This window comes from Cupressus sempervirens, chromosome 6 (genome assembly GCF_028749045.1).
Source record: "Cupressus sempervirens isolate cs-2001-9-10 chromosome 6, ASM2874904v1, whole genome shotgun sequence".
In the NCBI taxonomy this organism is placed as follows: domain Eukaryota; kingdom Viridiplantae; phylum Streptophyta; class Pinopsida; order Cupressales; family Cupressaceae; genus Cupressus; species Cupressus sempervirens.
The window spans coordinates 12,025,041-12,048,608 of record NC_143123.1 but is presented as its reverse complement, the minus strand read 5'-3'; the positions used below and the strand labels follow the sequence as shown (position 1 = coordinate 12,048,608).

The following is a 23,568-nucleotide window of genomic DNA, read 5'->3' as shown; positions in this document are numbered from 1 at the left end:
GTGGTGTGGCTATTCTTATTCACCCTAAATGGGAAAGCTCTATTGTAAGCCATGGGTGTTCTGTGTGTCAGAGGATAATTTGGGTTATGTCAAGCAAGGTGATAGTGTTTTTGGTATTTGTAATGTGTATCCTTCAAATAACTATAGAGAAAGAGCTGAGCTATGGGAGTGGTGTTGTGTGCACTTGCCAAAAATCCCATGGGTAGTTGTGGGGGATTTTAACATGGTGGAGCACAGCATTGATAAATCTGGAGGTTTCTCTCATTGTTGGAAAGGTAATGAAATGTATTTTTGGTATAAATTCAAAAGAAAATTCAATTTGGTGGATCCCATGGAAAATATGTATGGCAAGTTTCAAGACATTTGGTTCACTTTGTGCAATAATCAAACAGGCAAGCAAAGGGTTTATTATAGACTGGATAGGGTTTATGGGGATGGTTCCTCTGTTTCCTTCCTACAGCATAATAGTCATGCTCTGGTCCAAGTTGTTCCAGCTTCTCTCTCTAATCATTCACCTATCCATACTTGCTATAGGATAGAAGCTTTTGGGAATTCTCCAGTCTCTAAGAGGACTCATAGCTCTTTCAAGCTTAATTCTACGCTCCTCGAGGATCCTGACAATGTTGAGGCCATAGTTATGGTAACAGGGATTCTTAGAATTAGTAACCCTTTGCTTGATCCTATTGATCTCCCGAACTTGAAGGTGGAGACATGGAAAAATCTTCTTCAAGTCATTGGTAAAAAGTTAGCCATGGATAGGAACCAAGAGGAATCCTTGTGGCAGAACTAATTGATATGGGCAGAAAAAGAACTGCAAGGAATAGGGCTGAATGAGGAACTGGAGATGCAACTGGCTAGCATTAAGCACCATTTGAGTTGTATACAAAGGTACAAGATTCAAGCGCAGAAGATTAGAGCAAGGATGAATTGGATTAATGAAGGGGCTAAAGGTTCGGGGTACTTTTTTAACATTATCAAAGCTAAATACAAAAGAGAGCCGATCAATGATATTCTTGTAGGGGATAGAACTTCAAGTGACCCTGAGGAGATTCAGAATGCTTTCTATAGTTTTTACAGTAACTTATTCTCTTCAGAAATGACTCCAGAGAGCAAAATAGTGATGGAAGAATGCTTTAAGCTCATTCCTCTCAAAGTTTCTGAAGAGGAGCAAAATAATCTTAGTAAGGATATCTCAAAATTGAAGCTGCTATTGATACCTTTCCTAATGGAAAGTCTCCTGGTTTGGATGGAGTTCCAGCTGAATTCTATTAGAAAAATTAAAGTTGGATCTGCCTTGAGCTGTTGGAAATTTATAAAGAAGCTTTTAAGAAGGGGTCATTAGGGGGTCCCATTAATAAAGGAGTTATTAAGCTTCTGCCTAAAGCGGGGGATAAGTCTCTAGTTAAGAATTGGAGACCTGTTACCTTATTAAACCTGTCCTATAAAATTCATGCTAAAATGCTTGCGAGAAGAATTGCTTTGTTGCTGAATAAGTTTGTTTCTCAAACATAAACAAATTTTATCCCACGGAAGTATATTCTAGAGAATCTTATCACCAGTTGGGAGGCCATGAATTGGGCTAAAGAGGATGGGCAGGATGTAGCTATGATTCTGTTAGATTTTGAGAAAGCCTATGATAGGATCGAGTGGGGATTTGTTATTGGTATGCTTAAAGCATTTGGCTTTACGGAAACACATTGCAATTGGATAAATGTTTTATTCAAGGATGCCAGTATTGTCATTGATGTGAATGGATGTATGTCAAAACCTATTGTGCTAGAAAGGTCGATTAGGCAAGGTTGCCCGATTGCCCCTTTGCTGTTTGTCATTGCAGCGGATGCTCTGTTTTACATTCTAAGGGAAAAGGAGTTGGGACCATCCCTAAAAGGTATTTCCTCGCCTAATGGGGAGGATTTTATTAATGCTCAATTTGTAGATAATACTTCTTTGTTCTTAGGGCTTTCAAAGGAGAATTTTGAGAATGCTAATAAAAGGATTAATTTCTTTTGTATGGCCTCCGGATCCAAGATTTCACCTTCAAAGTCTAATGTGTAGGGTTGGTCTGTTGATCCACCGGATTGGCTAGTCAACAAGGGTTGGCACTGGTCTGGCCCTAATCAAATTGTTAGGTACTTGGGTATACCCTTTTCAATTGATCTAAATCTCAATAAGATGTGGGAATGGGTGTATGGAAAAATTAATAAGAAACACTTGAAATGGCAAACCCATTCCTTGTCTTTTGCTGGTAGATTGCAAGTCGTACAGAAAGTTCTTTCCTCTTATCATATTTTTTATGCCTCGGCTTAGATGTTTCTTAACTCCCATGTGAATATGTTAGAAAGAATTCTGCGAGATTTTCTTTGGTCATATGGAAAAGGGAGTAAGAAGAGACATTGCGTTAAGTGGGAATGGTGTTGTCAAGTAAGAAGTCAGGGAGGTTTGGGTTTGAAGGATCTTAAAGCCCAAGGAATGGCTCTAGCATCCAAATTGGTGTTAAAAGCCCTATGGGGTAATGAACCATGGAAAATCCTTATTAGAAATAACCTTTTGAAATCAGTCATTAAGAAAGGCAAGAATTGGAAGTATATTCCAGTGATTGATATTGTTTTAGGGGAGTTTAAGATGAGATTGTTTGAGTCAAAAAAAATTCAGACCTTTTGGAAAGCTTGGATCCAGGTGAGAAAGTTTATACAGGAAAGAGAAGCAGCAGGAGGACCTCCTTATTTTCTTGTGAAGGATAGATCCATTTGGTGGGGGCTTTCGTATAATAATAAAGCTTTGGCCCTTACTTAGAGTTGTTCTGCCAAAGCTTGGAACTTGAAGGGGATTTAATTGATTCAGGATATCTTGATGGAGGGGCAATTAGGGGAGTGGGAGGAGTTAAAAGGCAGATTTAATATTCCTGATTCAAAGAAAAAGACTTACACATTGATTAAGACAGCGATTAAGTTCAATAGCCCCTGTGATATTATTGATTCTAAGGTCTTTCTTGATAAAGCTAAATGGGCTGATGGTGTTCTATTGAAAGATACCACTACTAAAGGGTTGTATTTGTGCATGAAGAATGAGTCTTCTCTCGTTGCCAGAGTGATCCAGTGCTGGGGGCAAATTAATCCATTCTCTAATTGGTCTTTCTTTTTTGAATTTTTTTGGAAAGGTAAAGCTGAGCCTAAAAAGATTAGTTTTAAATGGTTGTTGTTGTTAAAAAAGTTAGCTGTTGGTCAAATTCTTTCTTCTATTGGTCTATCCCCTGTGACTTGCAGTTTGTGTAATGTGACTCAATCTTTTGAACATTTATTTTTCAAATGTGTTTATGCTCGCAAGTTGTGGTCCATTTTTCTTGGCTCCCCTTGTCTTTGGAACTGTGAAGGTAGTATCACCTGGAGTGAAATTCTTGCTGGTTATGTAGAAAAATTTGATTCTAAACTTAACACTTTTTGGTTTCAACCGAGATTTTATGGACTCTTTGGAAGAACCGGAACAAAGAAATCTTTTAGGAGGAGAGAAGGGTACTTACTGAGTTTAATTTTAAACTCACCCATTTTCACATTATGTCTCAGGTGGCTTTGGTGTTACATATCTCCAGGAGTGATTTCATGATTCTTGTGCAAGAAGGCAGCCTACCGATCAATAAGGATAATGTGCATTCAGCAAATTATATTGCTGAGTACCAGAGTTTGTTAGCTCCTTCAGAGGCAGCAAATTTGAACAATGTAAGTAATGTGTTTCAAGGATACAGTTCAGCCAGTCAGGAGGAGGCAACTGCTGATGTGACTCAAAACCTTAATGAAGTTCCAGTGGCTCAATCTGATCATGACAGCCATAATGATGGCTGGAGCTAGTTTGTTTCTTCAGTTTAATTTTTGTTATGATAAATATGTAAAAAGCTGTAATCAATGAATGGGTATGTAAAATCTGATAGTGCTCCAATTTTTTAAGTTTTGATATCACCGCCCAAAATTATTGTAACTGTATATGTAATCGGGGGTGTGATCTGCTGTTTTATCTCAGACTCTTGGCTATACTTGTAAATGTTTAAACCAGAGTAACGAGAATCGCCATAAAATCGCCTGAATCGGCGATTCGGCGATTAGATTCAGCAATGGCGATTTTTTTGGAGTCGGAAATCGCAATTGCCGATTTCTTCAAGTGAATCGCCGATTCAGGCGATTCAGGCAAAAAATTGCATGAATCGCCTAGAAAAATCGGCAGGAATCGCCCGCGGCCAATAAAGTATAGAGTTGTAAAATTTTAAAAAATTGCTTGGTTTTTTTACTTTGTTTTTGACCATTTCTCTTTGTTATAACCCTAAAGGGTCTTCTATTTATTTAACATGAGTAGAAGAGAGGAAAAGTGAGAGAGAAGAAGAGAAAAGAAAAGCCATAGGTTTCTAACCGGCAAGAAGAAAGAGCACAAAAGAGATCAGCAATCCATTTGGGGAGGCCATCAATTGCATTGGGAGCATTAGGGAGCCAATCTCAACACTCCTCAACTCATTTGCAAGAGGTAAGTGCTCTTTTTTTTTTTGCATGTTAGTGTATTATGCATTTTTTGTTAAATTTTTATAGTTTTCAAGATTTTTAGTTTAGATCTTGAATGTTCTTTATTTTTACTAAGTTGCAAACTAGGGTTTGTTGTTTTGTAGCTTTTATTAGCTTCAAACTTTGATATTTTACATATAAATTTTTATTGCAGCAGCCTTTGCTTTCATTTTTTGCAAATTCGCAATGGGTAGAAAAGATGAATGTTGGAAATATAACGAAGAGTTTCCTGGAAGAACCAAATATCAAACAAAATGTATTTTTTGTAAAGAAAAAATAACTTCTGGGGGTATTTATAGATTGAAATACCACATTGCTGCTATACCTGGACACGATGTTACAATTTGCACTCACCAAACTCCTGAGGCAAAACGCACTTGCTTAATGGCATTAGAAAAAATTGAAAAAGACAAAGCCAATAGGAAAATGCAACTTGAAGGGTTAAGGGGTATTGGCTCCCATGTTCCCGCATCCGCATCTGCAGCCGCATCCACATCTGCATCTGCATCAGCTTCTGCATCTGTAGGTTGTGTTGGAGAGGGTTCTTCTAGGCCTCCTTTTTATCCTAGTTCTTCTGCTCGTGCTGGTGCTAGTTGGTCACATACTGAGACAGAGTCCCACACCAACCTATTGCAGCCTAGAGTGCGGAAAAACAGAATGGATAGTTACTTTGTGCCCCGCACTACTCCTGGTTCCCAACCCACGCTTGAGGGCATGGGTTTGAACAAGGAAATTCATGATGCTGCCAGAAAGGAGATATGCAAATTTTGGTACTTTTGCAACATTCCATTTATTGCAGCCAGGTAATTGATTCTTTTTTCGTTGTTTTCTTTAAAGTTAAAATTAAAAGTAAAAGTAAAACTTTAATTATATTTACTTGTTTTATAATTTGAGTCTTTGACATCTAAATTTTTATTTGTGACAGGGCTCCTTATTGGCAGAACATGATAGACGCGGTTGCTATTTGTGGTCCGGGGTTTAAAGCCCCAACTGAGGCTGAGTTGAGCGGATACCTCTTGGATGAGATGGTAGAGGACATGAGGGCTGAGCTCGAGGAGAACCGAAAGGAGTGGATTGCAAAGGGTTGCACCATCATGACTGATGGTTGGACAGATAGGAGGAATAGAACACTCCTCAATTTTCTTGTATCCTGTGGAGGTAATTGATCATTCTACTTTCCTACATACATAATTGTAAATTTTGATTTGTTGAATGCTAATTTGTTGATGATCCATTTAATTTTAATATTCTAATTCGTTGTTTTGTTACTTGTAGGATATACCATGTTCATCAAATCCATTGATGCTTCCGCACATGTAAAAAATGCCACATACTTATGTGAGGCTATTGCGGAAGTCATAGCAGAGGTGGGAGAACAAAATGTGATCCAGGTGGTGACGGATAATGCAGCAAGTTATGTTGCTGCAGGTAAACTTTTAACTTTTCAAGTTTTGAAAATAAATTTATTTGAATTTTGAAATTTGAATTTCTAATTGACTTAAAATTGTTGTAGGTAAACTTTTGATGGAGAGGCACCCCACCATATTTTGGTCCCCTTGTGCGGCACATTGCATTGACCTCATGTTGGAGGAAATTGGCAAACTTGAGTTTGTCAAGTCATGTGTGGAAAGGGCAAAAAACATATGCAAATTCATTTATAATCATTCATTTGTCCTTAGCACAATGAGGAAGTACACAGAAGGAAAAGAGTTAGCTCGCCCAGGTATCACGAGGTTTGCCTCGAATTTCATCACCTTGCAGTCCTTGTTGACATCAAGGGATGAATTGAGGAGCATGTTTGTTGGGCGGGAGTGGATTTCTTCTTCCTATGCTACGACCACTGTAGGGATAGATGTGGCGGATTGCATATTTGATGAGGATGGTTTTTGGAAACCCGCTAGAGAAATCCTGCAGGTAAATTTATTGCAATTTAACATTTAGTATTTTACTTTTACTTTAAGTTATATTATTTTATATTTAAGTTTTGACTCAAGTTTTTTGTTTTACTTTATATGTAGGTCACTGAGCCCCTTGTAGCTTTGCTACGAATTGCTGATGGGGAGAAGCCCTCTATGGGCTACATTTATGAGGGCATGGATAGGGCCAAGGAGGCCATCAGAGCCCAATATGCAGGAGTGCAGGAGAGGTATGGCCCTATTTGGGACATCATCGATAGGAGATGGCAGAATCAGCTCCATCGACCCATCCATGCAGCAGCTTACTTTTTGAATCCGGCATATCGTTTCCGTCCTGAGTTCAAGGCGGATGCGGAGGTTCTCACTGGCTTATACACAGTGATTCAGAAGTTGAGTAGCGATGAAGATAGCGCTGCTGCGATTGTTGAGCTAGACCAGTTCAACAATAAAGAGGGGCCACTTTTCTCTAGCAGAATGGCCATAAATGCTCAGACAACACTACAGCCAGGTAAAAATTAAATAATATATTCAATGTTCATGAATCTAGATTCTAATCTTAAAGTTGATTATGTAATTTTAGAGTTAACTTGTAATTTGTAAATGAGACTAATTGTTTCTATTTTCAATTTTTCCCTTATTGCAGATAGATGGTGGCAAATGTTTGGGGCCACAACCCCAAAACTTCAAAAAATTGTCATTCGTATTCTAAGTCAGCCAAGCAGCGCTTCTGGATGTGAGCGCAGTTGGTCCATGTTCGAGCACATCCATTCGAAAAGGAGAAACAGGTTGACAGTGCAGAAGTTGAATGATATTGTCTTTGTTCATTACAACCTTCGTCTTAGGATCAGACAGATTTTGGGCACTGACTCCTCTCCGATCATTCTAGAGGAGATTGATCCAGAATCAGAGTGGCTTACAGAGGTTGTGGATCCAGTCTTCACTGAGGAAGACCGTGTGTGGGTTGACCAAGTGGATATAGAGGCTGAGGCAGCTAGAGCACGTTCTTCAGGCATTGGTAGACGCACACATGCACGCACAGGCACAGGCCCTAGCGACGTTCATGAGCCCATCTTACATGCGGGAGATATGGCTCAGCAGTCCTCTAGGACCTACATTAGACGCCTTGCTACTAGGCAGACTGGATACTCAGAGGCTGAGGCTGAGGCTGCAGCCGAGCTTCAGGATGATGTTGAGGATGATGATGATGACTATTAGTCTGAGGCTTGAGCTGGAGCCTTGTTTTTATATTTTGTTTACAGATATTGATACTGAATCATTGATAGACATATGTTTCAAACTTTCATGGATCTTCATCTTAGATTCTTACATACATTTATGATTTGATGTCTTATGGATCATCTTACATACATTCTATGATTTAAATCATTGTGATCATTTGATTTCTATTTACTTCAGCTAGCCTACAATTTACATTTTAGATAACATAGTTACATATGTGATGGATTTTATGTTCCATGTTTATGTATGTTAAGTTTTAACTTCTATTTGATGATGTTATAGTGTGTTTAAGTTATATTCAATAAAGGGTGCATGAAATAAGTTTTAAATTGTTAAAATCTTTAAATTTAAAGGATTTTTTCAAATTTGCCGATTCATTGCCGATTCACGATTCGATTCGGCCTTGCCGATTCCGATCCGATTCCGATTCTTGTTACTTTGGTTTAAACTATCTTAATAGAAAAAAAATTGTTGTTGTTGCTGATAATACGAATGAATTTAGCTTTTGGAGGGTGGGTTTTTTCCTGCAAGGGCTTTCCCATGTATATCTTGTGTTGTGAGTTTATTTGCTGAAATCTGATTTCGTATGTGTTTATGTACTTTGCAATAGCTTAAGGGTTAGTAAGAATTTTGACAGCATCATCTCTCCTAATAGATTTAGCATTTGGCACTTTGGCTTCCTTTCAAACTTGTCTTAATGGTAGGCTCTTGTCTTTTGTTGCAAAACATTTTTAAGAAGGGTCCAGCCTTCTCTATTTTTTCTAGATAGATTTTGGCTACTCTTGGTTATTAAACATTTTGCAAATTGATCGAGGGTCTCAGCAACAAAATGTTCTGAAGAATTTATCACCACAAGATATGTACAATCTTTTCTAGGGTAGTTGGATGATGACTACTGAAAGAGAGTATTAGAATATTGTACTGTTTCTTTAATAGTTATCTTAGTTAGTCTTTAGTTTATTAGATAGTTTATTTTTGGGTATTTAATTCTGTCATGTCCCCCAACCAATAAAATAATAATAATTTTTTTTAAATTAATTAAATAAACATAAATATATAAATTTTGATACAACATAAAAACAAAGGAAATAATGACTATAAGAATCTGTACAAGATTAGAAACAGTAACCAACTCCACAATACAAAACATTATATCAAGACGCAATCAATTACATTTATTAAATAACGTTAGTTGAGAAGACTATGCTTCTTAGGTAAAGATATTATATTAGAATATTAAGGCTGTGAAATATAATATAAAAAGTTAAAATTGAAAATAAGACTATTTTTAGAAAATGTAACATGCATTTCTATAAATAACTCGCACTTACAGTGTCAGCAGTGTTTATTGATTCGAAATGAAATAATTGAGACAGACTTGACATAAGATGGAGTTGGGAAATCATAACCCTTACCCAAAATATATTTCCCATGTTAGAAACAATGCTCCATGTGGATTTTCAACACATATAATTGACAGATCATTCTCACATAAAGTTATTATGCCTTGATTGCTTATCAACTACGTAATCTCATACAATGAAACATTCTCATTGTAAGTAATGAGATGTACAGTTATCAACTAAATAAATAATCATTCCCCTTAACAACAGTAGTGACTAAATGGCCTCTAACTACGACGATTAATTAAGAAGACATGACCCTTACTAAGGGTTGGCAATACTTCGTGTAACGTTGTCTCTTCATCATCATTTGAAGATAATAAAGCAAACCACCGATCAAAGGAAGGAGGGAGGAAATAAATAAGAAAGGTAGCTACTAGGAGGAAAAAAACAAAACAGTAAACACATTCCATCTGTGTCAAAGCGCACACCAAGAGGAATGAGTTCAATCGCGTCATAGAGAAAAAAGACATTAACTAAGCATGGTGAGGCGGACAAGATTAAAAAGAGACAAGAAATCAATTCCAAAAAACTACGAATTTGATGAGCAAAACGGACAAAACAAGAAGAGCGAACCAGATAAAAATAATAAGTACTCAAGTAATATTAAATAGATGCATGGCAGAACCAAAGTAAATAAAAACAAAGGATATAAAAGTGACAGCTATTAATAAATAAATAAAGCAATGACAATCAGTGCAAAGAGACTACAAACAACGATAAGGAGATAAAGGAAAGTAGAGAACAAACAATCAACATTACTTACAAGACTGGCACCCATAAGGAGAGGAAAACATAAAATAGGCAAGAAACAGTGACAACGATTATAATAAGATATAAAATGATCAGACCAAGAGATAGCAGGACATTATTCATACTTCAATCCCATAATAATTATGTTGCAGAATTAAGAAGAAGTTTATAAGATATGATTAGAGAGAAGTAATATTAAGTAGAAGTCTATGAGATCTAAGTACAGAGATAATAAGTTGCATCTATAAGACTTCAGAGAAATGAGACTAAAAAGAAGCAGAATAATATCTAAAGAAAAAAAGTGCAGACTCAAGGGTAACTTAGAGGTGAATCATATTTGTTTGTTTTTTTGTTATATATAATATTTATATGATAACAAAATATATGATGAGATAAGAACTTTATAGTTCTCATAGAGACCAAGTTGATCTTGGTACAAGGCATCCATTATGGATGTCAAGTTTCTCATAAAGAGAGCTCATAAAGATCAGAGGGCATTCTCTAAGAATGTTGAGATTCCAAGTTGGAATCCAACGAGAGATTTACAAAGAATCTCTAGAGACAATATATATTGTAGTGGTTAATCATATGCATATGTTAAAGATCAAAAGCTTGGTTAAAGGAATATATATTGATTGTAGTGGTTAATCATATGCATATGTTAGAGATCAAAAGCTTAGATAAAGATGGGATCTCTGCCAAGTAAGTAGTGTTAACACTCATTAATAAAGACCCCACAGGCCTTAGAAGAACACTCTCAATATGATGGTTGCCTAATCGAGAGTAATTCTCACCAGAGGGTTAGGTGAATTTGAGAAGAGTATTCTTTAAGGATTACAAAGGGACAACACAGGATTAGTAGATAATTAATTTAATAGTTATTATCATATGAACTACTAACACTTGTTGAGGGTTTATAGACAATTGATTCTGTATCTTTGTATATGTTTTACTATGTACTAACAAATTGTTACAGGTTATAAGCTCATTATCCAAACTAAGAAGTGGGGACATTACAATGATGGGTAGCCATTGCCGTAACTAGCCATCCTCTTCCCAATAGGGCATCATACCCATTTTTCTCTAGAGTAACCACAAAATCCAAGTAAAATTGATGTGTACCAATTACTACCTTTTGTCCCATCAAGGTTACTATTGGCTTGATTCCATGCTGGTCTACACCCACTAATTGGAATGTGTAAAAACCCTCAACAGGCTATATCCTTAACAAACATCAATTTGCTTTTGCTAATCAACAGTTTGATATTTTGTCAAACATTTGGTAGGCAAATTATTATTACTCAATCAATAATGCTTTAAATTCACAGCCACTTGCTCACAATTTTAATTGTTTGAGTCTTTATCAATTTGGACAAATGAACACCACTAAACAATTCAGAAGTAATTCTATAATTGATGGCAATGCTCCTAATATCCAATTTAAAAATTGAAATCTGGAAATTTACAAGAATGCAATAATGAAACTGGAAATTGACTTCTAACAAATGAAATACGGATTGCAACTCTCAAGAAATAATCCAATTTACTCATTGGTTCAGAAATACATGCTCCTCGCTTATAATCGTAGGTGCTCTAAAACCTGATTGCTGCCCTCCAATAATTGATCGCAGCCTTCCACAAAGTCTGAAATCACTGCCAAATATAGGGATGATAGCCACAGTGAATTCCTCTTTAACCACACCAAACAATAGACAATAATGGCGTTCAAAATCACAAATTCTCCAACCACAATGAAATTCCCAGGTACAGTACATAATAGTCGAGAAATGTTGTAATTTAATTAAGACAATTCTCAGAATTAATTCACAATACCTGAGCTGTGAATTCCCAAGCACTTAATTCCAAATCCTTATACTTCAGCAAGGGCAAAGAAATCAGCAAACTCAGAAACTCTTCGCAAGCAACAAAAGAAAATAATCAATCGGATGCTTTACTCATCAAATGGGCTCATATTTATAATCTCCAAATGGCACAAAGTTTTCCAAATGAACTTCACATAAGAAGCTTCCCACACACAACATTAAAACATAATAAAGTGTCATTATAAACTAATTTATTAATTGCTTTTGGCTCCGAAAATGACCTTTTCCACCATAACTTCAAATTTTGACATGTAAGACCATTGTTTCTTGTTCCCATGATTTAAAACTTTTCATCTTGGTTCCAACAAACTATGATACTGAGGTGACCAACTAACAACACCAACAAAAATAGCAACCTCAGCATATTTAGATGAATAATAATAATAATTCACCCGTCTTGTGAAAACAACTAAAGAAGCATCAGAATCGAAATCTGACAACACCAAAGTCACCCTAATGATGAACAACGATGAATGAACCTGACAGGGTGACTTACTATAAATAGATGCTCCCTCCAAGATTCTTGAAGCCCAAACCGAAAGCCCAAAATAAAAACTAAAAGCATCCTCCAACTCCTCTGACTCAACTGAGCTCATCGGAACCAACAGATTGACTTACTACAATAGTAAGTCCCTCAAACGAAGCCAAAACACACCACACGCTGTTGGAAAGCCTATAACCGCACAACTAAGACCCTCAAATCCTATTGTCAGCTCATGAGGGTCGCGATGGTGAACTGACCTAGCCAACTGCCGGAACCTACTAAAAATTGGGACATTATAGAATGTGGGTGGCTAGAGTGTGGATTTCCATATTGCCTTCCATGTTTCCTCAAATAAGACATTCATGCCAAAGCCTCCATCAACAATAGTATTTGAGTGTTTATACCCCATTATTTACATTTCCACCACTGCTGGTGTCCTCCTCATTCCTATAAGTGAATAGGGTGTTCTCTTTCCCGACTTGTGCTTCCTCTTTCTCCTCCTCTTTGGAGGGTGTCCCTTTGATGCTTGCCCCTTGTGTTAATGCTAATGCACTTGAGGTAGTATTTCCAGTAGATTGCCAATTTTCACTAGAATAGTGGTCTCTGGTACTTGTTTCATCATATTTTGTACACGCCTGTTGGTAGGAAGTTTATCCGTACTTGCCTTCCATTTTGTTGTCACATCTTGAATGTCTTTTCTGGCTTCATGAATTTTTTCCTTTTCCCTAGTATCATCTGGGTAAACAAGTTTCTTGGCTTGCATTCTTGTGATACCAAGGACTTCCCTTTTTGGTTCTTCAATATCCAACATGTTCACCCTTTTTTGCCTAGGGCCATTCGCATCCTCGTGATTACCTGGTCCACACCATTTACATAGTATTCCTCTGTTCTATCCTCCTCCATTCTGACACTCTCATGCAAAATGCCCCCATTCATTGCACTGCCTACATTGCATTGTAGGTATTCCCTTAGAATCATACTGGATTGCTCTCCGGGGTGTGTTGTTATTGCTACTGTTATTACACTCTCGTCCATTATTTCTATAAACTCCAGGTGAGGCTTCTGTATTTGTATTTTGTGGATGGGTGGAGGGTGGTGTGGATTGTTCTCCCTAGGTGAAGAATAATTGTGCGTCCCATGTTTTTAGATTGTAGGGACAATCTTTAATTGTGTGTCCCAATACCTCACAGATCTCACAAAATGTTTTTCACAGGCATGTCCCTTTTGTATGGCCCTCCTTTTCACAATCTGTGCACCATAGTTCCCTCCCTTCTCTTTTCTCTTCCTTACTTCCTGTCACCTCCTTCATTAATCGCATCATATCCTTCCTCAAGGCTTGGATGGTCTTGGATTCATACTCATTTTCTTTCGAGCTTTCACTCCCGCTTCCATGTCTTTTGGCCTTGGAGGTTTTGTTCTCACTTTCTGTAATGACCCCAACAGGTTATAACTTTTTCAAATACCAAAAATCTTTATACTTCAATTGTTTGACATTTCGTCAAACACTTTGCAAGCAAGCTCTAATACCACTGTAATAACCCACCTCTACTCTGCCCTCAAAAAAATGCTAATAAAAGCTCAAGGAATTTCATCAAACAATTCACATGCAAGGGACATATGACTGATATAGTATTTCAGCTAGCTTCAAATGACTTATTCTTCAATTTGCATCAATGAAAATCTTGTGCTAGAAGACTACAATGGACTACACAATGACCTAACATGAGTGTGCTACTAATTTTGACAATATTCAGTGCATATATATGATCTAAGCATGAGAAATGAACACCTACAGCCAACTGGCATTTTTACAAACAGTTGGTATGCAAACTAACTAGCTGATAAATAATGATATTAAATTGCTTAAATGACACCAGCAACTATTATCTTCTTAATTTGCAATGAAATTTCTAATACAATGCTCATGAAATGTGGCCAAGACTTTTGGCATTTATATGGATTACAAAATGATAATGCTGGTATAATGCACACTTACAGCTGAAACCTATAACACCCTAAAAACAATACTAATAAAAGAACCTGATTGTAGATGGCTGTAATAATTTTCTTCAATGCTGCCCCTTCTGCTTTGCTTTTTCGATTTGCTTTTTCGAACTGCTTTTTTGGACTGCTTTTCAACCTACTTTTTTCGGTTCCGCTTTTTTCGGCCTACTTTTTCGATTCCGCTTTTTTTCGAACTGCTTTTTCGGCCTGTTTTTTCGGTTCCGCTTTTTTGGACTGCTTTTTCATATCTGCTTTTTCAGACTGCTACCCTGTTGAATCTCAAGACCATATCTTTCAATGGCGTCAAGATTTCCAGCTTGAAGGGATTTCGTCCTTCAAACTATTGAGACATAATCTCCAAAAAAATTTCCAATTTCTTTGATATTTCCAACCATGCTAAAAAGAAGCTCTTCCATTTCTTTTATAGTGTTTTCACAAGAGCTCCATCTTTCGTTTTCTCAATGTGGGATAAAAGATAACTCCCTTTATGTAACTTATGTCTCCAATGTGTTATAAAATAAAAGGGACTCTTTTAATTTAAATATTTCCCACAAACTATAGTCTATGCATTAATAAAGTTAAATATTTAAATTTAACTTTATAAAATAGCTTTATCAATGCATAACAAATCTTATCAATGATAAACAAGTCTTCTTGTCGATTTTAAACAATTACCATCGACATACTGCTGCCACTGAATGTCCGACCATATCCAAGATGACTTACTATAAATAGTAAGTATGCCCAAAGTTGCCTCAAAACCCCTTAAAAAGACCTGCAACTGAAACTATCTAGGCCAAATGGCCTCTAAGTCCCTTTAATGTCCTGGTTAGCCTACGGGACCATGGGGAAATAGGCTAACGACAACATCATGCTATGAATGCTAAAAAAGGAGACATTATAGTCCGCCCTTCCCAAAATTGCTTGTCCCCAAGCAATGGTCAAACAACAACCCAATCAATCCACCTGGATCCCAAATGTAGTCATGAACTATATTGCTGTCAGTCAACATAGGCTCCTACAACAACCTATGAAAATTAACCAAGAGGAATCCATAAATGAATCGTGAATCATGGTGCAACTAAACTCCAAATCCAGTACTGCCATAGTCAGGAACCCACGAGGCACAAACTCTCAAAATATTAGACCCCAAGTAGAGTAGATCACCCAAACTGTCAACATAATAAACACCATCCACACAACCCACCGTGTTATGTGGAATGCACACTCCAACTCTGCTACAATAGTGACCACTCCCACATGAAACTGCACCAAATACAGAGAATCCACACACTGTACATCTGCTGCAGTTAACACAACTCTGTAGATTACCGGCCACTGTCTCATAACCATAACACCCATGCATTGTTGATGGTGAATAGTCATTACACGGTAGATAGCAAAATGAGAGCCCAGTCCAAACCTGTCTGCCATCAACTCCTCAACACATGGATCAAAAGCAAATCGATGAACATATCCTTAAGTATAATGCCGGTAAAAAGAACCAATCTTAGTCAAAGACTCATCCTGCAGACGTGATATGACCAACTGTGACTGATCATCAGCTAAGTCAGAGGATGATATAGCCAAGAGTGCAGAATCAACAACAACATCACTAGTCTCTATGCCCTCCAAGTCAAACATATCACAATGCTCAGCTGCAGCGCCCAACTCAGTTGAACCTGCCTCCAGTGGAAATGGACCACATATGCCAATAGTAGTGTCATGGACAGATATATCCTCATCTCCACTACCTCTATCAACCTCAACCATGGACATCCGCAGATCACCAGACACCACGGTCTGTGATTGTATAGAATCTGGTAAAGACTGAAGTCGCTCTAACTCCATGGTCACCTTAGCCAAATGAAACTGTGACTCCTCGAAAGCCAACTGTGTACTCTCAAGAATCTTAGAAGTCACCTCGAGCTGCTGAGTAAGCTCGCTCACCTCATCTTCTTTGGCCAATAATGCATCGTATGTTGTACTTCCCCACTCCATAAGATAATCTCTGTCGGCTACCAACTGCATATAATTTTGTCTCAGAATCCGGATAGCCTCCCATAAAGAGTGGATCTCTGTCAAGGAAAGATAATTGCCTCCCTGCTCATCACTAGTAGGAGAACCCCATCCATAAACTGCTAACAATTGACGAGCAACATCGAAATGCTCGCAAGCGATAGAAATGTCTCGCTCGCTAACTCTTAGCTGACTAGACACATGATTGTGCCGACTAGTCGAACTCCTATACTCTATCCCTGGTACACTGTCCAAAGGAGTAACCTCGGAATAGCTATCATCTTTAATACTCGGATCCTGGGACTCTTCTGTAAACTCTGTCATATCTGAGAGATCATCAACCCATTCCAACAAGAATGGTCGACTGGATATATGAACAATGCCCAACACAGGTGTGTAAAAACTAATTCCAGCATCAAACAAGTTGCTGGCATGGATGAGAACTACATCTGGCAAACTACTAATCAAGTCCATGATGGTGCAATAGATACTACTACCAAGGAATGATAGATATCTCTGGTCAAAACGATCCCAAGAACTAAGATAAGGATCCCAACATCTAATCCATGAACGGAAACCAACTGGCAATTCAAGTAAACTTCTCACCTGAGTAATGTGAACAATACCAACTGACTTCATGAACTTGTCTACAATCTCTGAATCCGGAGTGTGAATGCTAGACGTACTCATATCATCATCAACATGTGGCCCGACTGTAAAAAGAAATTGAGTCCCTGCTATATGCACTAACTCCCGAACTGAACTCACCTCAAGACAACGCTCGTCCACATGTCTCTCAGAATCCTAGAGAGCCAACTTCATTGCCTCCATGCCTTCCTTGATCTGTTGTAAGCCGTCACAAGAAGAACCTGTTGTGACTCCTTTCTGTCTCTCTTGCAGTTGAATCATCCAAATGTGATTCTCAATCAATCCATGTATCCTAACATGATGGGATAAAGCCGTGACAATATTCTTGTCCCTTGTCTTCAGCTGGCTTGCCAAACCAAGTAAAGAGCTACTAGGTGAAGAAGCATCCAACTGTGCTTGATACTCACTTTCTACAAAGTCTTGAATGCTCACTTTCTGATCAACTGTACTATCCTCAAACATGACAGTATCCTCAACTGCTGTAACTTCATCCAGCCCAACTGTATTGGAATCACTATCTATGTCAATCACACAATCTGGTGTACCTGTGATATCACCTTCTAATGCAACTGGCTCAACTTGCACAACATTTGTTACCCCTTTTGCCTGTGAAGATGATGCAGATAAACCATTACCTGAAGATGTGCTAAAGTCTCCCTGTATCGAATCTGCATGTCTGTTAAACTCCTCATACAAGTTTCTGCCTGTCATAGGGAAGGTATGATCCTTAGGCCTATCAAAGCGTTCAATCAGTCTCTCCGTAAACTCCACATATGAGGTAATGTGTGCATGACCCATAGTGACCATACCATGATGCTACCACTTGTGTGCTAACCCATCCAGGTGAATTGCTACATACTTAATAGCTTCTTCCTCAAGCATAAGGTTCGTTTGAAAGTATGTGTCAAGCTTTTGAACCCAAGCTCTTGCTGTAGACTTCCCCGAGCCATCGTAATATGGTAACTGAAGTTTCCCTACTTTCTTTCGTAGCTCATAGTTTTGGTTCCTGTCATGTCCATGTGGCATATGCTTCATCCGCACATCTATATACTCCCTAAAGGTAATTGCAGCAATAAAATCTGGACCTCCGGCTTCCCAATCTCTCCTCAGCTGGTCCTGTATATCAGTGATCTGGGGCTCTGGTACGGGCTGCTCTGCAGCTCTAAGAGGAAATGTGGGAATAATGGGCCTCGAACTCACTGTCCTAGATTGCTGGGATGCATGACCGAAATTGTTCCCAACTTGTTTGCCTCCATTATGTGTCCCATCCTGATTATTACCACTCTGGTTATTACCATTCTGATTATTTCCTCCACCCGCATTAGCATTCAACCCCATTTGACAAGCCATCATCTGCATCATAAACTCAAATCTCTGACTCTGTTCCTGTGCTCTTTGCTCTGCTGATCACTGTCCATGTGCTAAGGTGTCTAATAATTGTAAGAATCTTTCCTTTCCCTGATCTGGACCGGCATTCATTTTGTCAAACATTTTTCTCTCTATCTGGCTAATCCAAATTGCCAATAAGACCTCCACAGGATCACAGGAAACCTCTCTGATACCACTGTAATGACACCAACAGGTTATAACTTCTTCAAACACCAAAAATCTTTATACTTCAGTTGTTTGACATTTCGTCAAACACTTTGCAAGCAAGCTCTGATACCACTGTAATAACCTTCCTCAAATCAGCTCTCAAAGATGCTGATTGAAGGCTCAAAGAATTTTGTCAAACAATTCACATGCAAGAGACATATGACTGATATAGTATTTCAGCTTGCTTTAAATGACTTTTTTCCAATTTGCATCAATGAGAATCTAGTGATAGAAGATTACAATGAACTACACAATGACCTAACATGAGTGTGCTCCTAATTTTGACAATATTCAGTGCATATATTATGATCTAAGCATGAGAAAAGAACACCTACAGCCAACTAGCATTTTTGCAAACAGTTGGTATGCAAACTATCTAGCTGATAAATAATGAGATTGAATTGCTTAAATGACACCAGCAACTATTATCTTTTTGATTGCAATCAAATTTCTAATACAATGCTCATGAAATATGGCCAAGACTTTGGCATTTACATGGATTACCAAAATGACAATGCTGGTATAATGCACGCTTACAGCTGAAACTTATAATACCCTAAAAAAAACAATACTAACAAAGGAACCTGGTTGTAGATGGTTGTAATAATTTTCCTTCAATGCTGCCCCTTCTGCTTTACTTTTTCGAACTGCTTTTTCGGCCTGCTTTTTCGGCCTGTTTTTTCGGTTCTGCTTTTTCCGCTTGCTTTTTTTATTCCGCTTTTTCCGCCTGCTTTTTCGGTTCCGTTTTTTCCGCTTGCTTTTTCAATTCCGCTTTTTCTGCCTACTTTTTTGGTTCCGCTTTTTCGGACTGCTTTTTCGTTTTTGCTTTTTCGGATTGCTACCCTATTGAATCTCAAGACCATATCTTTCAATGGCGTCAAGATTTTCAGCTTGAAGGGATTTCGTCCTTCAAACTATTGAGACATAACCTCCAGAAAATTCTCCAATTTCTTTGATATTTCCAACCATGCTAAAAAGAAGCTCTTCCATTTCTTTTATAGTGTTTTCACAAGAGCTCCATCTTTCGTTTTCTCAATGTGGGATAAAAGATAACTCCCTTTATGTAACTTATGTCTCCAATCTATTATAAAATAAAGGGGACTCTTTTAATTTAAATATTTCCCACAAACTATAGTCTATTCATTAATAAAGTTAAATATTTAAATTTAACTTTATAAAATAGCTTTATCAATGCATAACAAATCTTATCAATGATAAACAAGTCTTCTTGTCGATTTTAAACAATTACCATCGACATACCACTGCCACTGGATGTCCGACCATATCCAAGATGACTTACTATAAATAGTAAGTATGCCCAAAGTTGCCTCAAAACCCCTTAGAAAGACCTGCAACTGAAACTATCTAGGCCAAATGGCCTCTAAGTCCCTTTAATGTCCCGGTTAGCCTACGGGACCATGAGGAAATAGGCTAACGACAACATCATGCTATGAATGCTAAAAAAGGGGACATTACACTTTCCATATCCATTGCACGAGTACACGCATCCACAAAGGTTGATGGTGGAAATATTTTCATTTTTTTCCTTAGGGGCAGCGTCAACCCTTCAATAAACCACCTTTTCTTCAATCCATCTACAGGCCTGTTGTCAAGCTTTCCTATCAATTCCTTCAGCCTCCTACTCTAAACTTTGACCGATTCATTCTTCCCTTGCCTTTGTCATGTCCCCTTCTCAGCACTAAATAGTTAGGCGCCAATTTAATCTATCTCCACATCCGAATAGATTAATAATATTATTTAGCAGGATGCCTACCAGTCACAATAGGAGTTTAATTTTAATTTACTTTAAAACTTTATTAAGTGAGTGGAATTAAGTCATTTTAATGTTATAAAGTTATTTACTTTATAAAATGACTTTAAGTGACTACAGGACGAAAATGAAGTTTTAATCCCACATTCCTTGCTTCTTGTGTTTTCCCTCACTTTGAGGCTATAAAGTAGAGCTTACATTGGGATTAACAACACAAAGAAGAATTTTATGAAAGAAATGTTGTGAGTTCTGGTTGCTTAAGTGTGACTGGTTGAACCGTGAGGATGAAAACGCTCAAGTTTGAGTTTCTCTAAGAAGGTTGGACGTCACCCTTATCTTCTTTCTAGTCAGCAATGTACAAGTTGGGCAAGAAATTGGCAATGCAGGGAAGAAGTTTCAGTAGAATAGGCTATGGAAGGTAAGGAAACTTGAGTCAGTGGAGCGTTCATAATCTGAAGGTTTTTTTGTTTTGCAAATCTGAGTTCCTGTTGTTTGTTTTTTGTTTGGAGAACAAACCTGGGCGTAGTAATCAAGAGGAATTGCAAAGGGGTTACTGTCATCTTGTTTTTCTTGGTCGACATACTGGGAACTACTCGTCTTATTTTTTAACAGACATCGCATTGGGTTTTGCTTGGACGTTGGCGTACTCCTTTTACCACAGTCGGAATACTTTTCACAGATTGAAAACATTAATAGTTGCATAGTCAGCTTGGTGAATACACGTGCTTTACATCTATGAAGGCCACGGGTTGCTTCTAAAAGCGACCAATAATAATATTCTGGAGTTTTTCTGGAATTTGGCTGTGTAGCATTTTTTAGCATCAAAATTACTTTTTTAAAGTTATTTTATTTTTTCATTTTATTTTACTAGTTGGGAGTATCCTTTTCCTTTTTAAGTTCTTCTTTATCTCTGGTTTCCCTTGTATTCTTTTTTATTTCTTTATTTTTTTTCCTCTTTTTCTCCTTTTGCTCCCCCCTCTTGGTCTTCGTGCCCCCCCCCCCCAACCTACTCCCTCCTCTATTTTCATCTCTGGTTCCCCCAGGTCTGCTAACTTACTGTTCTATTCTCCAGCTGTTCATCCTGATGATGGATCACTGTGTGTGATCCGAAACGTTGATGCTAAAAAATGCTACACAATCAAATTCCAGAAAAACTCCAGAATATTATCAATGGATTGTGGAAATCTAATGTCAATGACCAATAATAATACCGTGGTTGTTTTGTTAGTAGAATGTAGTTGGAGACTTTGACGACCAGGAGAAGGCATTTTGATAATTTTGAAGTCTGAGCTCATGTTTATATTGAAAACGTGAGGGATCTTAAAGTTTCGTGGGCAGCAAATTACTCTCCAAAGCACTGGTCAACTGGACTGGAAATCGGAATAACACATTGTAGCTGGACATGTATGGGTTTTAATTAACGACAGGTTTGTATGTATTGGTGGAAGCTGGCATCTTGAGATGGTAAATTTAACTCCCAGTGTGAATGGACACTTGGTCTTAGCTGGCGGCAGCCTTGCACACAGAAGGGCAGGAGATACCACGTTGGAAAGACTCCACGTGGGTCTGACTTTGCCGGCAGTGAACTATAAAAGCAGATAGTAGTAATACTGACTTATGGACCATAATAAGGTATTGAGTTTGGCATATCAGACTTAAGCTCTCCTGTCCAACGGGTACGAGTCTGAAGTTTTCATCCACGCATTGACAGAGACAATACCAGGTCAGACTTAGTGATAATTTGATTTGTTGTATTCAAGGAAGGTTGTGAACTAGATATTTGATGTATTTCCTTCACTTCAAGCTTAAATCACATGTGTTGACATAGTTGTTAGTAGTTAACCTTGTTCATCATATTGTGACACCTTAAACAAGGAAATTAAATAAAGTGTTCAAACTGTATTTATATTTTGAAGACACATGTTAAATGTTTGACCAAATGCTACAGTTATGAATCTTGAAATATACAGTGAATGAAATAGTCTGAGATTAGTATAGTGATTTCAAAACACCTTCAGGCTGCTTAGGAACTGTTTGATTTAATGCCAAATACTAAACATTCAGCATTTCTAAGAAAAAATTAAGTGCAGAATAGTACAGCCTTGTATTATAAATCTCCGTCACTAATTCATCGTCGTCCTGAAGGAGTTTGAATTCTTCTTCAAAGGTTGTACAGAGATTATTCCATGTGTTCTTGCCTGCCTCCAAATTTGTATACTAGTCAATGGCTATACCTCTTAGTGTGGTTGGAAATGCTTTTAGCCATTCGTTCGCATCATTCTCTTTATTTGCCTGCCATATGGTTATGCATGTTTTATAGTGACGTGTGGGGTCATCCAAGCCGTCCCTTGTGAGTCTAGGGTGTTTTTGTTTGTCCATTACCATTCTTCTATTGTTTTTCCCTCCTATCGAGATGCTTCCCCTTAATAGGATGCTCCCTCCTGGCGCAACACTCCCTCTTGACGAGATGCTCCCTCCCGACAGGCTAGATTCTTGGTTGCTAGTCTCAATAGTATCTCCTTCTCCTAGGCTAGGGTTTTGTTCCTATTGATGCTCTCTGTGTGTAGGGGTTTCAAGATTTCTACACCCTGCCTTCCTTCCTGGTGTCTCGGAGATAGACAAATTGGCTATTCCTTTGATTGTATGTTCAATCAACCCTTCTTGGATTCGAAAGTGGTCCCCTCGTCCCCTTAGATTACGACGTCTTTCCTCTTCATGTTGGAGAAGTAACATCCTCAGGGTGACTTCCTCCTCAGTTTGTTCCTCTAGCACACGCCTTGGATATTTGTTTGAAACTAGGAGCATGAATTGGTTTAGTGTCTATTTCCCTTGAATTATCACGCTCCTCCAAGTCTCGTTCCCATGTCCTTTCAGCAAACTATTGGAGCACTTGTTGCCTTCTTCGTTCTCTTTTTGGTGTCACTTTGTCTTCCTCTACATGTACCAAGTTTCTTGCCAACAAGCGAGAGATCTACCCAAGTAGATCGTACACCATTGGTGGTACCGAAAGTTCGTCCCGTACCGTGCTCTTTGGAACCACTCTCCCGTGGGCTTCCCTTTGCACGTAATGGTCGACAGAAACTTCCCAGGCCGTCACCAAATCACATGTCAACTGATCTTCCCTAGTTATTTCCTCCTCTTCACCATCACTATTTGTTACTTGTGTATGTGGTAGGAAGGGTCTTCTCATTACTCCATCTTGCCTCACCGACAACCTCCAAGTTCAGACTTAGGAAACGATGCCAAAATGTAGAATGGTTATTCACATAAGCTACGAAGTACCATAACAAAGATGCAATAATATCAAATGG

General features: G+C 38.1%; 2 protein-coding genes across 12 annotated transcripts in view; one reads left to right on the top strand and one right to left on the bottom strand.

The window, feature by feature from the left end:
• ACD5 (Diacylglycerol kinase family protein) overlaps window positions 1-23,568 on the bottom strand; it is a 156,641-nt gene that overhangs the window by 116,901 nt on the left and 16,172 nt on the right. The window lies entirely within an intron of this gene.
• Window positions 4,286-6,976, top strand: LOC149550771 (uncharacterized). The gene is made up of 5 exons (XM_089789512.1): window positions 4,286-5,344; window positions 5,467-5,699; window positions 5,817-5,969; window positions 6,055-6,455; window positions 6,560-6,976. Exons 1-5 carry the CDS (start codon window positions 4,728-4,730, stop codon window positions 6,974-6,976), a joined length of 1,821 nt encoding a protein of 606 aa, XP_089645638.1. The 5' UTR covers window positions 4,286-4,727.